At 32.0% G+C, this 16,214-nt stretch overlaps 1 protein-coding gene across 3 annotated transcripts; it reads left to right on the top strand.

The window, feature by feature from the left end:
- Positions 1-667: 667 nt before the first annotated feature.
- L(2)gd1 (lethal (2) giant discs 1) lies at positions 668-15,764 on the top strand. Of its 3 annotated transcripts, XM_064058123.1 has the most exons (9): positions 668-796; positions 853-973; positions 1,023-1,299; positions 2,476-3,537; positions 8,620-8,857; positions 8,911-9,307; positions 9,358-9,509; positions 15,085-15,211; positions 15,263-15,764. In XM_064058123.1, exons 2-9 carry the CDS (start codon positions 911-913, stop codon positions 15,380-15,382), a joined length of 2,436 nt encoding a protein of 811 aa, XP_063914193.1. In that variant the 5' UTR covers positions 668-796; positions 853-910; the 3' UTR covers positions 15,383-15,764. The 3 variants fall into 3 exon arrangements, with proteins under 3 accessions (XP_063914193.1, XP_063914194.1, XP_063914192.1); XM_064058124.1 differs by having other exon boundaries at positions 668-973; positions 15,121-15,211; XM_064058122.1 differs by having other exon boundaries at positions 668-973.
- Positions 15,765-16,214: the final 450 nt, after the last annotated feature.

Here is a 16,214-nt window from a genome sequence, read left to right as displayed (position 1 = left end):
AACGTTTCATTCGTTGAAAAAGTAAATAATGCTACAGCAAAAAATTGACACAACATAATATTCAGTATTCACTATTGTAATTAAATTTACTATTACTCGTATTAAATTAATCACTTCATCTCCAAAATCCAAGGTATATATGCAATAAGTTAAAAAGTTCCACATTCAATTCTAATTTAATAAACTTTTTTATTCAATGAATTTAAAAATTAAAACCATCGTTTAAGTAATCCTCTGTAAGCAAAACATTCCATATAGTAAAAATGAATTTTAAATGACCCACATATATAAATTGTTCATTGTTCATTTTTCTATGAATAACTTGTATCATGGTCATTTACTAAAAGTTTAAAGTGTGACTAAGAAATTACCATAATCTTGCCTATATTACAATTTGATAAAATCTATCAAACAACACCATTTTTAAAATTGGTGCCAAATTTTGTACTGTCAATTTCTAATTAATCATTTAAAATTGAATGCATTTAGCCAAAATTTGACCTTGATGAGATATTGTTTTTTTCTGCAAATTGTATTCTTCATTTACCGCGAAAAAGAAATTTCACCTAAATATTTTGACTTTCTACCCACTGTTGCCAACTGCACCATTATTACTTAGTTCATTTTCTTTTTATTTGATTGGTAACTGAAATGGCACCGCTGTCAATAGTGTCAATGTCATGTGTTCGCAACCAATAAAATCGCAAACAAATGACGTTAGATTGTTGGTTGAGTCATTTACAAATTTAACGAACAATTTTGCATTAACAAGTTGTCAGAGTCCTATCATGTGAAAGTGCGTGTTTCAGTTTTAAAACACATTTTAAGAACCCTCTTTTTTTATATTTTTAGCAGTTTTGTGAAATACCGTCTCAGTGTCATTGCACCAAAAAAGTTGTAACAAAGTACCATGTTTAGCGGAAAGAAAACAGGAAAAACGAAACGGGATCATTCGGGAAAGAACTTATCACAGGTAGTTTTTCATATTATGTTAAATACTGCATGTCATATAATTTTCACAGTATGGTCTTTTTGATGTGTCGACTGATTTCAACCTTGATGGCGGCCTAAATGGGGGGTCAATGGATGATGGAGGTGATAGTGATTTGGAAGCTGAGTTAGCAGCGTTAACTGGGGGTGGAGGAAATCGGCAAAGAGCGACTCCACGAAGACAGCCAGTGCCAGATGCAGATTTAGATAATATGGTGGCAGCAAGTATGAAAGATATTCCATCTGATGAAGAATTGTCTGGGGATGACGACGACCCTGACTTGCTAAATGAATTGAGCAACATTGCAGGTTGTAATTTTTTATTTGACAGATCTTTGGAAATGTAGCATTAATTACGGAAGTTTCCACTCTGTTATATGTGTATTTGTTTTTTATTTATTTGTTTCAAAATGTCTGTAGTTGTAACGCAAGCCCACTTAGATGAACATTCAGTTTGATTTTTTCATTCAATTATTTTTACAGCTTTCTGTCATTACATACTTTCTAAATTTTTCACCGAATTTTTATGTAAATACTGGAAAAAAGATGCCACTTTGCTTGAAAAGTTTTTTAAATATAGTGTAGTTTGATATTTTTGAAGAGTACATATTATGTTAGAAGTGGGATACATAGTAGCTATTGTTACCATTTAATTATGAAGTTTGTTCACAACAAACCATCATATCAATTGTGTAAACATACAAATGTGATAATAGTGCGTTGGCCTACCTATACATAACATCCAAAGTTTTATTTACTATAGAATTTAACCTATCTTATTTTTAAGAAATCAAAAAGTATGACGTCTACTAGAAATACCGAGTGCGTATTAATGTTTGTCATTTTTTCTTGCTATAGAAAGAGCAATAAAAAACTGGATCAAAAATAGCCATTAAACAAAGTACCTACATCTTTTGAGTTTATTTGAACCTTAATTGGTCATTATAGTACGAAATAATCTACTTTTTCCAGGGTATTTTCTTTTTTCTAAGAGCACTAAGCACCAATTTTTTTTTGTTCTTTTGCACTATATTGGATCGTTGCATTGCTTACCACTGAATTATAATTAAAATATTAAAATTTTTGGTTCACAGGTTTGAAAACTAAAAGTAACCAGCAGTAACGTTTAGGCTGTAATTATTTTTGAAAAAGAAAAACCAGGAAATCGCTGCTGTTTAGATATAGTAATAAAATAATTAAGAAAACGAATTACTCTGTTTGATTTTTTTTTTTAATATTAGTTCCTAAATTGTTGAATTCATTCCATAAGTAGTGCCACACTTAAGGGTTAAGTATGTTGGTCTTTCTAGTAATATTGCTTCCCTATGATCTTTTGAAACAAGAGGAGAAATAAAATAATAACAAGAGAATGAAACAAGAGACAAGACATTTAAAAAATAGTTTTCATCTTTGATCATAAAAAATACATATAAACTTCTGTTTATTATGGCTACATTGCCACTAACAAATTAATTAACAATACAGGTGAAGAAATAGAAGAAGAGCAACCACAGGAATCACCAACTAAATCAGCAGATAGTTCCGACGACACCGTAAAACTCTTGAATGACAGGCTAAAAATGTACGAAGAAGCAGAGAAAAACGCCAAAACGGCAGGACAATCTAGCAGAGCACGTCGATTTACTAGGGGAATTAAAACACTTAAGGATCTTATAAAACAAGCAAACGCGGGTCGGCCAATCAACAATGACGACATACCACCAGAAGTCAGTACCGGCGCTAAAAAACCTGCTCCTGTTGATACAGATGGTACACCCTCACTACCACAACCAACAAGAACTGCTCCTCCCGTCCCCGCACAACCAGAGCCTGAACCAGAACCAGAACCCGAACCATCTCCAGAAAAAACCGCAGAAGAAATTCCTTCATCACCACCGATTCAAGTAGATACCCAACTAGTAAACATGTTAAATGAACGAAAAAATCAATACAAAGTGGCTGCCTTAAAAGCAAAGAAATCTGGTGATACCGCAACCGCCATTAGTTACATTAAAATTGCCAAACAGTTTGAAACGGTCATTGCGGCAGCGGAAAGTGGACAACCTGTCGATATAAGCAGAATGCCAGAACCTCCTCCGGATCCGTCGCAGAAAGTCGAAGAAAGTAGACTTCAAAATGATAGTAACCCGGAGCCTCCTGCCGCCGAAGGCGACGATGGCGAGGAAAGTTTGATAATGGCGTCGTCGGTAGAAGAAGCTCTCGAACAAAGATTAGCGGTGTACAAGAAACAAGAAGATAGTGCGAAGGAACAGGGCAATTCTAGTAAAGCTAGAAGAATGGGACGGATTGTTAAGCAGTATGAGCAGGCTATCAAAGCGCATAAAGCGGGAAAACCGATTCCGGTGGACGAACTGCCGACACCTCCTGGATATGGCCCTATTCCTGTGGCCGGTGCTGAATCTGCAAAACCAGCACCTGCTCCTTCCAGACCGGCAGCAGCAACTGCCGAGAAACCGAGTCCGCCTGAAAGACCTCCAGCTCCACCCAGAAGTAAACCATCAACTTCTCAGACTACCAGAATAACAGGTAATTTTCTTGATCATTACCCACGCTAGTACATTAAGATTGTGGAAATATTCGATTATTCAATTTGGCAAACTTGGGTGGTAATTTAGCAATTGAAGTCATTGTAGTAGGATTGAGTATGTGTTAAGTTTGTGGATAAGTGAAAAAAAACTTAAGTGTTTTTTTGTTTTGATAACTATTCTCCAATAATAAAAACACGTAAAAAATAGATCTACCGTTTCTATTGATTAGAAAATGCGTGTCGCAATAGAATCTTGTTCTTCATGCTAGTTTCACGTATTCCCTGTACCTAGTCGGCAGTTTAGTGTTCGCCCAAATAGCCAACATTAACGAAATGGTTTTCGATAGATATATTTCGGGATCACAATGAAACATTTACGGGTACGGTACTAATAATTTACAACTATCAACATTGTATTTTTTTAAATGAAATGTGTTAGATATTTTTGCAAATTTATATCCTTTGTGAAAAGAGGAGGAAATGATGTAGATATATGTATACAAGGTTTTTTTAATCACTAATTTTTAATGTATGTATTTGAACTTCTGTGTAAAACAAACATAAATACATACATATATAAATACCTATAGCAGTATGGGAAAACCATGATTTGCAAGTTTGATCACCCTGGATAAATAGGTGAATATACCCTCCAGTTTGGTATACTTTTGTCAAGGCAAGGTTATTAACAAGTTTCGTGCAAAATGTGGTCATGTTGAGAATTTTGGAATATGACCATTTCTTTGCATGAAATTGTAGGTATCTTCAAAACTCCTAATCAAAAAGCCTACGCCTATCATGTTGTTATTGTTATTTGGATAAAGATTTTAAATCTGTAAAAAAAAAAAAAATACTGGTGCATAACTTTGAAAACGGCCTGAATATTTTAAAGTTGTAACTTGAGGACCATACACTAAAATGATTTTCAACTATACAGGCTGTTCTGTTTTTTATGTGGAACACAACTTGGTTTTCAAATAGAATATCCTATATGTTTTATATATTCGGATTGGCCTCTTAGGCTTTATAACTATGGTTTATTTTCGAAATTCCCATGCGACGTTGCCAAGTTATTGCAATTTTTTTCAAATTTTTTAGCAGTTGAAGGGTTTACAAAAAATCGCAATAGGGTTATTTTTAAAATTTGGGTCACAGTATTTTGTGAAGGGATAAATAAATAAACATAAATCAACAATTTTCAAATATCGATATTTCAGTTTTTTTCCAAATTATTACTGCATCTTATTCTGTTCTTTTCTTCTCTTTCTTTTTTCTATATTTAAAGTTGATAGTTACTGATAATTTTACTTTTTTAAGGGACACACCGACATTGAAAGAAAGAGAGTGAAAACTAGAATAAGATACAGTAAAACAGATAGTATGTTCTGTTTGAAAAAACTGAAAAATCGATTTTTGAAAATTGTAAAATTTATTTTTTTATAAACACTATATATTAAATAAAATTGTATTTAGTTGATACTATTTTTTTTTTAAATATTTTAAAAAATATATTAAAAAAAAATTCAGTGAAATTGAAAAACGTGGCAACATCCCATCAAAGATAAACTATGGTTATAAAACCTAGAAGGAGACTGATAAGAATATGTAAAATATGTAGGGTATTTTATTTTAAAAACAAAACCCCCTCCGTAGTCAAATTATTTTAATGTATCTTGAATCGGGAGTTTTTTCTATCTCTAATAATAATATTTAATGAGATATCGAACATTGCGCGCTTAGGGACTCTCTGGCAACTTTTTCAAAAGCAAAATATTGCAGCTTTGTTGCATTTAAAAAAATACATACACCAGGTCTAGAATTGTTTTTGGAACATGGGGATTTTACATGTAAAAACAGAAACTTGAAAATATTGGTTCCCCTAATAATTTTAAACCAAAATATTACATGCCAAATTGTAGAGAATAAAAAAACTGTATCTATTAATCTTTTTTAATTTATTTTGTAACACCTTATGGTTTTGAAATAAAAAGAAAAATAATAATTCACAATTTGTGATAAAAATAATGGGAGTATTAGGTATGACATATGATAATTAATTGAAGCTGTTCGGGTGTGTTAACATTAATCTAAGTTAATGTAATGTTTGTGGTTGCAAATAAAACATGCTTTAAAGTTTGTTTTGAACCCACAATTTAAACTAAATAGCAAAATGTCAAACTAATGAATTTTATTTGGTTGATACATGTTATGACTAGAACAATTTTACCACAAATTGTGAATTCCTTTTTCTTTTTATTTCAATACCGTAAGATGTTACAAAAAGAATAAAGACTGATTTAGGTACAGTTTTTTTATTCTCTTAACTCTTGTATTTAAAATAATTCACGGAGCCAATATTTTATAACTTCTGGATGTTCCAAAAACGATTCGACATTCGGTATATTTTCTGGCCGAATTTTTTTAATCTTGCACCGGGAGCATAAACGCACTACGAATTCTATATCCCACATTTTTTTGAGATTTTTTTGGCAACTATTCCAATAGTAAAAATTTTTAATAACGCCCATGAAAATTTCGGCCAATTTTCAACAATTTTCAAAATTTAACGAAAGATATTTTCTTGTAGATTTTGTATTGCGGAAATTAGTTTTGGACTGATTTCATCAATAAATAACTCCTACCATTTTTCCAGAATCGGCAACCTAAATATGGCAATATTTTGAATAAAAAAAAATATATATTCAACCCGAATATTTTTAATTCTTTCACCGAGAGCAAAACATTGTGAATTCCTTTTTCTTTTTATTTCAATGCCATAAGATTTTACAAAAAGAATAAAGAATGATTTAAATACAGTTTTTTTATTCACTTAACTTTTGTATTTAAAATAATTCACGGAGCCAATATTTTACAACTTCTGCATGTAAGATCCCTATGTTCCAAAAACGATTCTACATTTGGTATATTTTCTGGCCGAATTTTTTTAAATCTTGCACCGGGAGCATAAACGCACTATATTTTTGCAGTCAACACGACTATATCTATATTCCATATTTTTTTGAGAATTTTTTGGCAAATTTTCCAATAGTAAATTTTTTTCATAACACCCATGAAAATTTCGGCCAATTTTCAACAATTTTCAAAATTTAACGAAAGATATTTTCTTTTAGATTTTGTATTCCGGAAATTAGTTTTGGACTGATTTCATCAGTAAATAACTCCTACCATTTTTCCAGAATCGGCAACCTGAATATGGCAATATTTTGAATTCAAAAAAATATATTTTCAAACCGAATATTTTTAATTCTTTCACCGGGAGCAAAACACGCTGTTTTTGGAATCAGCACGTCGAAATCTACGTGCCAGAATTTTTTAGGATTTTTATGCAATTTTTTTCAAAAGCAAAATTTTTCAGTATGTATCTTCTTTTTTTGAATATTTCGACCAACGTTCGATGGTTTTCGAAATTTAAATAAAGACGCTGTATATACCGGGTCTTGAAATGATTGTACAGAGATGTTGTTATATTTTGTTTAAGTCTTAGAGTGTTGAGAATGAAATTTCTATAATACGATCTTGTAGATTTTCCATACTATGTAGATTTTTTTTCTTACGCAGGTGGAATTGGTTGATGAAATAATTGATCATCGAAACAGGCTTCCACCTATATTTACACACTGATTTTTAGCAGCATTAAAATTAATAATCAATAAAAATATCTACCAGGTGCCAACGTTGTATTATTTTTTTTGGTGAAATTTTTTGTCACGTATTTTTAAAAATCAGTATCTCAATATTTACGGAAATTTTGGAACGCTGTTTTCATCAGTATTTTCAGCTTACAAAACACTTGAAACTGTAGGAAAAACATGGCCGATTTTTTTTTTTGTCAGAAATAAGATACAATAAAAGCAATTTCGTCGACACGAGTTGCTTTTACTATACCTCATTTCCTGCAATAAAAGTCGATAATATTTGTCCTGTAGTTTCCAGAGTTTTGTTCGAGTGGTGAAAACCGCGTTCCAAAATTTCCGTAAATAATTGAGATGTTGATTTTTTTAAATAAGTGATGAAGTTTGACCAAAATAAAAAAAAGAGATAAAAAAAGCCCTTATGTTATATGGAGAAAGTTCTAGGGAAGTTATATTTCAAATTTCATAACAATAATACGTGTGCTATTAATGAAGGCATTAAAGAAATTTTTACCGTTTAGTAGTTTTTCAATTGTTTGTAAATACAATTTCCGATCTCTGATACAACATATGTGATAATTTTATCCCGTTGAATGTTTAGTACATTGAACGTAAAAAATTCGTTTTCACTTGGTGTTGTTAGCTTATTTTCTCTAACCGATCAATGTTTGTTCTATGTTTGAGTCACATATAAAACCGTTAGAACTAACTGTTAAAATTTGAAATAATAAACAATTAAATGAAAATCGCGCAGATATACAAGTGACTCATACAACCAGGGGTCCACGGTATGTACAGTTATAACAATAGAAACCCAACACAAACACCAACCCATTGTCAACCATGATGGATCCAATTTCTTCAGAAGAAACTGTGGAGCCTATATTTTGGCAACTTTTGCTCCATTGATATAGCGCGAACATGCAAAAATACAAAAATCAGCGAACTAGTGTACACCATAAGTTTTTGTAACAAGTGTACAACGAATTTAATATCTTCCAAAAATTCGATTAGTGTTAAAACAACGATATATTTTGTAATTTATTGTGATACCAGAACAAAAGCATTCGTAATACAATTTGCATGTTATAGATGAATGATGACTCAGAATGTTGTTGAATGAAAATATAATTAAGTCGTGTTTTTAAATCCAATTTTTCAATTAAATATTGCCTTGATGCATTGATTGATAATAATTAGTTCAATTAGACCGTTACTTTAATGTAACTATTATGCATAATACTTAATTACTATTTTACGTTAACAAATATGTATTTTTTCTACAGTTTATACATATTTAAATTTCCTCAAAAATTAACGAAAATTTCTTTAATACAGTAAAATTTCTTGTCTACGAAATTTTTTTTTTATCGTTAAAAATATCATTGATTATCACCCACTTATACCACACATATTAATTTATTTCAGGAAATCAAGCTCCAAATTCAAGAGCCGACAAGCAGTTGGCTTTACTTCTAGCAAAACAAAAACAGTTTAAAGAAGCAGCTCTACAGGCAAAACGCAAAGGGGAAATCGATCAGGCAAAAGAATATCTGCGAACTGCCAAAGGTTTCGATCCCTTGATTGATGCAGCTAGTTGTGGTCTACCTGTTGATCTGGCGACATTACCAGTATCACCATCTGCTAAGTCGCAGCTAGAAAACGAGTATTTTCTTTTACATATAGTCATTAGAGCCAATAAAGATAATTTTCTTGAAGGTACGATATCGTCATGACTGACGAATGCACAGAAGACGACAACTCCAACGTCGATGTTATGACGAGATTAGAGCAACAACTTACCAAACAGTTGAAGATGTGTCTTAGTACTCGGGATCATCATAAGGCTCTTGGCGACGTTGCCGGCACTAATCGTTTTGAGAGATTAGCCTTGAACGTAACTAAAGATTTGGACATTGTGAGATTAGCACGTCGGACTCCCGATGCAAGAGTTCCGAAATTTCATTACGAAAATAAAGATTTTTCCATTGTGAAGAGCTTCACGGAGTTGGGTGATAATGATTTAGAATTAACTATAGTTAGAGGGATAAGTTACACTTGCAGTAATCCCAAGGAAATTGATACGTATGTTAAATTTGATTTTCCGTATCCACAAGTAAGTAAATATAATGGAAAGTACTGGTTTTATGCGACTTTGATTTACAGGATGAGCCATTTAGTCAAAGAACGACTACCGTTAAAGATACGAATAGTCCCGAATACAATGCTACATATACTATACCTATACTAAGGACGGCTAGGGTTTGTCAACGAGTTTTTAAAAGACAGTCGGTTAAATTTGAGGTATATGCTAAAGGGTAGGTACAAAATTAATTTTCATGCATGGACAATCCACTCCCAACGTATTTCGAGCCGCAATTTGTTCAGTACCAAAGCGGTTTGTGCTTGCAACTTGTGTTTCATTCTTCACTTGCTTTCAAAGAACTATTTTGAGCAATTTAAAGTCTGTTATTAACTTCTGGCCACTAACACTAATTTACTCATATATCACGTTGGTATTTAGTGACGTAGCTAGAAATGTGTAGATTAAGAAATTGAATATTTATGTAGAGGTAAGTAACAAAATCTTTTCTAATGGTTTGAGTAGGCCACATAATGTATTTAAAAACTTAATGATCTATATGATATAGAAAAAGTCAGCTAAATTTTTGAAATTTAATGTTGAAAAAAAATACGTTGGTAACATAATGCCTTCCTTATTTGTTCAAACATTTTGATTTTACTATAAAAAAAAGTGTCAAGTAACTGCAATACCAAGATCATTATTTTAAAAATATTTTTTTCATGGCTTACTAGACAACTTTTTCCATCATAGGGTATTAAATGTTTGTGGAGTGTAGTTTTTTCTGCAACGCGAATTGCTTAAAGAATGTCTGTATTAATAATAGCGATTCATATTTGAGTGGCTCCTTTTTCTTAATACAGCAGTGTATCTTGCGAACAAAATAAATAAGTCGCTTGGGCAAGGCTAACAAAAGATCCTTCACTATTATGAAGTAGATTTTTTTCAAGCCTTTAGACACTTCATAACTAGCATGTGTTCTAAGTTTTACCTAACAAAGCAAAAGTTGGTTATTAGTAATATTAACAAAAATTCGACTGCTATTTAAGATTCACTTCAAATCTTTTTTTCTTTTTTTTTTTTTTGGACATTAAATAAATTCATGTGCTGTGAACATTGATATTATTCATCCGGTATTTTTTTGGCAGTCAGAACAAAATAATGAAAATAAACGTAAACATGTTGACAAAATTGAACCTTTTGTTTACTTGATTAAAAAACGTGTCTTATAAATTAAATAGAAAACTGGCAAACCAGCTTTTTCGAAATGCAACGTGATTCAAAAATAAAAATTTTTAAAATATAATTTTACAACAAAAACATTTTTATTAATGTTTGTGAATTTTGTTAGGTTGGCAACATATTTAAAATTTTATGATGCCACACTTAATTTTCTTAATTGTCAAATTCACGTTTATGACCCCAAGTCATTCTACATTCTAAAATTACATCTAGATTAAAATGACAGCGAGTGGCTCTGTGTGTCAAAGGTGATCGATGAAACAAAGTTCTGAACAAATAAAAGAACGCAATTTGTAATTATCAAAAATTTGTCAACTTAAAAGTAATTACTTAACCTGACTTACTCTAAAAACATTCAATAAAAAATTGGTTGAAAATTATTTCGACAAAACTTCCTTCGCCCTTGAAGTGTAGTCCGAACAATCTCTCTTCTTTAAAATATAAAATTTGAGTTTGCGCTTCTCGTTTTTCTGATAGCCTATATAAAGTAAAAACCAGTGGCGTAACTAACACCCCGCGGTCCGCACAAATATGGACAACATGAAATATATTTAAGATAGATATTCTAAATGTCTAAGTGCAAGCTTAACTTCGACTGTTTATATTTATACAGGTTGTCAAAAAGTCTTAAGGTCGAGAAAAACCATTAAACTATTCCTTACAAAAAACAAAATAAAGATTTAGATATGTAGATAAATCAAAAAACGTGAAAATTAAGCCACTATCGTCAGATTCATCCCAAAAAATTTTTAAGTTTTTTGTAATGTTATGAAATTAAGAAATTTATGAACAAAGACAAAATACCTTCACAATTATTTTGTATAATGAAAATCCAATTGATTTCATATACCCCTAATTAACCCCATTCTGTTTTTTTTGCTAAAAGCACTCTTAAATTTGAAGAACATTTATTCGGCAAAATTGTAAGATGCCGGACGAATTTTGATTGACGATTTACTATGCTTCCAATAACCTTAAGATATTCGCAAGATTTCACACCATTCGGTTTTTGCGATTCCAAAGTTAAATTGTAAAATTTTGATTTAAATGCCAAGGATAAAAACTCAAGACGGATTCATAAATCACATATGCAAGAGCATGTTATTTTATAATTATGAACATTTATCTATTCGGTAGAATTGTACCATGACATCATCATTTTTGGGGGAGGCCATTAAAACATACAGGTAGCACGTTTCTCTACATTTACTTTAACAGTACATACATGCCTTTATTTTAACTTAGAGGAATTCTCATAAAAAATAAAAAAAAAATAATCGCATAATAAAATTTTACCATTTTTCGAAAGAGCTCAATATGTTGTATTGTACTTCAAGGGTATGGGAAGTTCAGTCGAGTTAATCTTCGACCAATTTTTTAAACTCATTTCTGGTAGGTTACTTGAAATTAATGTAAATTATTACAAATGTTTTATATGAAGAAAAATGTAAAAGTACGGACTGCAGATAATACACATAACCTACATTTTTGATTTGTAATTGACAATTTTGACATTTAAATCTTTACGCTCGCATTTCAATGTGAATTCGGGAACGCAGTGAGAGCAAATTTAGCTAGTTGAGGCAATATACTACAACGAAGCATTAGTACCTGCCAGCTGTCATCTTCTCAACACGTTTGTTATGTGGCACGATCATGTCAAAATGAACAAGTGTGCACTCAGTTAGTGCCAATTATTCAGAATTGCCAACACAAAAATTTGCTTCAATCGTTAATAGGTAGTTATCGGGTAGAATATGTAGTGAACACTTCAATATAATAATTCATTTGTTACGGCTCTGTTAACAGCGTAATTTAAGAAAGATCAACGAGTGTGATGCTCGACTGCATCATGATCTTTCGGGCACGTCAAGAACTTGCTCGGTGATCTGGGGTGTTAATGCAAAGAAAGTGTACAGGACTACGACTCTGGAGAAGATCTACTCTTAAGGTCTAATGAGTTCGCATCAATACAAAGATTACACACGACTTATTTTCGGGGTTTAGCTTGCTTTCGTCATATCTCATTTTTGAAACCCCATTCCTAGTTTTTTAACATGCTAGCAAACCTGCAAACCTTTAGGAATGTCAAAACTTCACTCATAGGAATCGTTCCATCTTGAGTAGAGAAACAAAAACGGTTTTACCTGACTCTACTCGGATCGAGGTCCATTGTTGATGGCTACTTTGCGTTTTCGGTTGATGAAGCTCTAGTAAGCTTTGGTACATCACACCTAGTAATCTCGACTAGCTACAGGTAGGCGGTCGTCGATATCGATACGACGTTGTTAGACTTTCTAATGCACAAAGGTTGCCATTTCAGGTTGGTACAGCATTTACTTTGTCCATTTCACACCTGCAAATTTTACCCCTTTGAAGGGTGAAATCCAGGTCATAATTTTCAACCTTAAAACGACGCACTTCGTAGTTGTTCAAGAAAATAGCGTTAATGAAATTAATATGTTGTGTTTATTGAGTATGATCACTATCTTGGCTCGGGGGTTCCTTATGGTATGCTCAAAGTCGTAGATATCTCGTAATCGATTATTGATGGTTTTATTTTTAACAGTCACAAGTACGGTTATGCGTGTAGAGTTTCTCTGGGTGATAAGCAGATCTTTTGCATAAAACATACACCGCCTTTTTTATCACTCCATTAAGCAGCTAGGAAAACTGGTTTAGCGCCACCATCACAGTAGCAGTTATTTTTTCTACGAATTATCTTAGGAGGTCTGCGTCCATAACAACTTATGTTTTTCGCCGAAACATGTTTTCTCCGGAACCGTGGTTGGCAAGGTGTTCCGCGTTTTGCTTCACTTGTAAGTCTTTCTTGGCATTTGGTTACGTCGTGATCATAAACACGGCGGTGCTTATACTCGACCTGTTTTTTGTTTGTTTGCATTTTATGTTTGCCTCCTCGTTCCTCTATCTTTGAGAGCAACTCCCACTTGGTGTGCAGCTGCAGCGAGGTCGGCGAATTTATTGACGGTTTTGCGGAGAACTCGATCAGAGACCATAAATAAAATCCACTTGCTTTTTCTCCGCGTTCACAGGCTTAATTTGGGCTAACAACTTACTTTAGGCAAAATTTGGTGCATTTAATTTCAGATGACATTTTAACGACTTCGGCTTACGTCATGATTAAGCTGTTTATACGAGAGACCAGGTTAAAGCATCTTAAGTAGAGTCGAAGGGCTATTTTCAGACAATTCTAGAGTTTTTTTTTTACGAAACCCTTGGTCAATGACCAAGATCCAATAAGATGCGAGGGTGCTTTAAATGGGAGTTGTTGTATGTTGCAGCAGCTCGTCGAATTTCGTTACAGTAATCGAAAACAAATAAGACAAAAACAATGCTAGATGTGTAGAATGTTATTGAGACTTTTAAAATTTAATTGGTAAACGTCATCGAAAATTTATAAATTTCATTGAACCTTTTAGTTGTTTAAAAACTTGTAAAGTTAATGAACTAATAATCATAATACAAGTTGAAGTTTATTTAAAATTTAAATGTGTTTTTTAAAGTAAGTTCATACCACGTGTACAAATATATTTATTCGTTGATCAACAAATATCACAGTATATTTAATTATCAATTTAATGACTAGAGAATACTAGCGTTTGACATGTAACTCAATCCTCTTGGTCGTAAATCAGATTGCTTACATCAAATTTGCATAATAATAATAATACAACGAAAATTTCTAGATGTCATGTAATGAATATTACATAATGTGTAGCTACACTTGTAAGGCTGCACACTTTGAACAGAAAAGTATAAAATATCAGGGTCATGTCAATTATGACGTTATCTGCATTTTTTAGATAAAGAACGGGAGCTCTAAAATTGTCTGTTTAAGTGTTTAAAATGTCACCGTTGCAACTTTCGAATATGATTAATTTTTAATTTATTAAAATATTTTACATTCATGGATGAGTGTGATGTAAAAGGACATGTAATGTTAATCACATGAGCCCTAACTTTTATTGCCAATAATTTTATAGCATTTCTTAAAATTCTTATGTATCCAAAAATAAATAACCCCCAACAAAATCAGTACGTATCTTTAATTTTTTGTGGTTATTTTATTTATTTTTCCTATAGCGAAATATTTATTTCATAAATGTCTTCCACAAATAGTGATAAAATGAAATATGTTATTACTACTATTATTGTTTATTACCATATTAAACGGACCAACAAGACACAGTTTATTGTATGAATAATGTGTTTCCCAAATTTAGAAAAAAATTTAAAACAGTACACATTTAGTTTAATTATAAACATCATATACATAGCGAAACCATACTGAAAAAACCAAAAAACTGTACTCACACATAGTTAGAAAAAGGCAGTCGTATTTTTTTCGCATTTTTTTAAAGTGTATATTTTTAGTAGCTACATTTTTGACATTAACTGCTTTTGCATGCTTATTGGCACTTCGTCCTGTGAATTGACTCAGTTGACGGCTTAGTCACGCATTCTCGTCTATCCTAATGTTGTTGGTGGTGGCTTTATAATAATTATTATTGCTCAAAATTGAGGGTGCCATATATGGTATCTGCTAGCTGCTGGTGCGCTAGCAACATTGGTTGTTGTTTCAGTGGTTGGTTCCGAGGAGACACGTTAATTGGTACAGCTGCCGTTAAATTACAACCCTTGGAAACTCAATGTGAGTTACACGACAGTTTTGACGTAAGTATTTTGTAGCTCATTGTTAAAAAATTGAGAAAACGTACTTTGTAGCTACTGGAAGGAAGGAAGAAGATTGGAGGTAAACTCGAAGTGCGCTTCAGACTTCGACATCCAATAGTAGCTCAACAAGTAGAGCAGTTGCATGAAAAGTGGCTTATTATTGATAATTAGAAGAGTCAGTTGGCGAAATATAATACCTGTACCGTACTTTTTTATATAGGAAGTCTATTTTGCTAAAGTAAAGCTTTAAATCAGCGTACCTATCCTATATATATCATAGTGATGCAATTTTTTTATATATTGAATAACCAAACGTGTAAAATTAACTTTATTATGTAACACGCCTTATGGTAATCTTTTATTGATTGTTGTCAGTCCTTCAAGTAAAACCTTACAAGTGCAATTATAAATTGTTTTTCTGCGTTTTTTGTATTTTGTACAGCTTCACTTTTCTGGGTGAATTTTATTCCGTGCAGATGTAGAAATAAAGGTGTGGCATACTGAATACTGTAACCAAAGCTGAAAAAATAAAAATTAAGTTAATGCCTTTTTTCTTTACATCGTTTGATTTGGTATTCTTTCATAGCGTGACGTTTGAGACAGTTTTAAGGTTTTTCTATCTATACAAAGTTTTTGATATACAAGGCTTAAATTTACTTATGTTCAGAATGTACAATTAGGTGAATATAATTTAGTGTTTTAATATTGCTAATCGTTGCATTGATAATCAAAATTAATCCGTTGCATAGAGAATCTAGATGGAATTATTAAGTTGTTTACGTTTTCACCGGCACATTCTGTATGACCTAATTATATATGGATTTGCATCATACAAAACAGGTAATATATATTAAAAATAGTATAAATAATCCTAGAAATCACCTGATGTAACTTTTTATGTTATTGCTAAGTTTTTGGGACATCGTTAAAAATGTCGTTTTCCTTTGTAAACATGAATATTTTTTCAGCAGCCATGACATTTTTCCACATACGACGTTACAAT

This window comes from Zophobas morio, unplaced genomic scaffold (genome assembly GCF_036711695.1).
Source record: "Zophobas morio isolate AGI-343-1 ecotype UQ-CSIRO unplaced genomic scaffold, CSIRO_AGI_Zmor_V1 ptg000017l, whole genome shotgun sequence".
NCBI lineage: Eukaryota > Metazoa > Arthropoda > Insecta > Coleoptera > Tenebrionidae > Zophobas > Zophobas morio.
The sequence above is the reverse complement of the archived record's forward strand: the minus strand, read 5'-3'. Positions and strand labels throughout refer to the sequence as shown.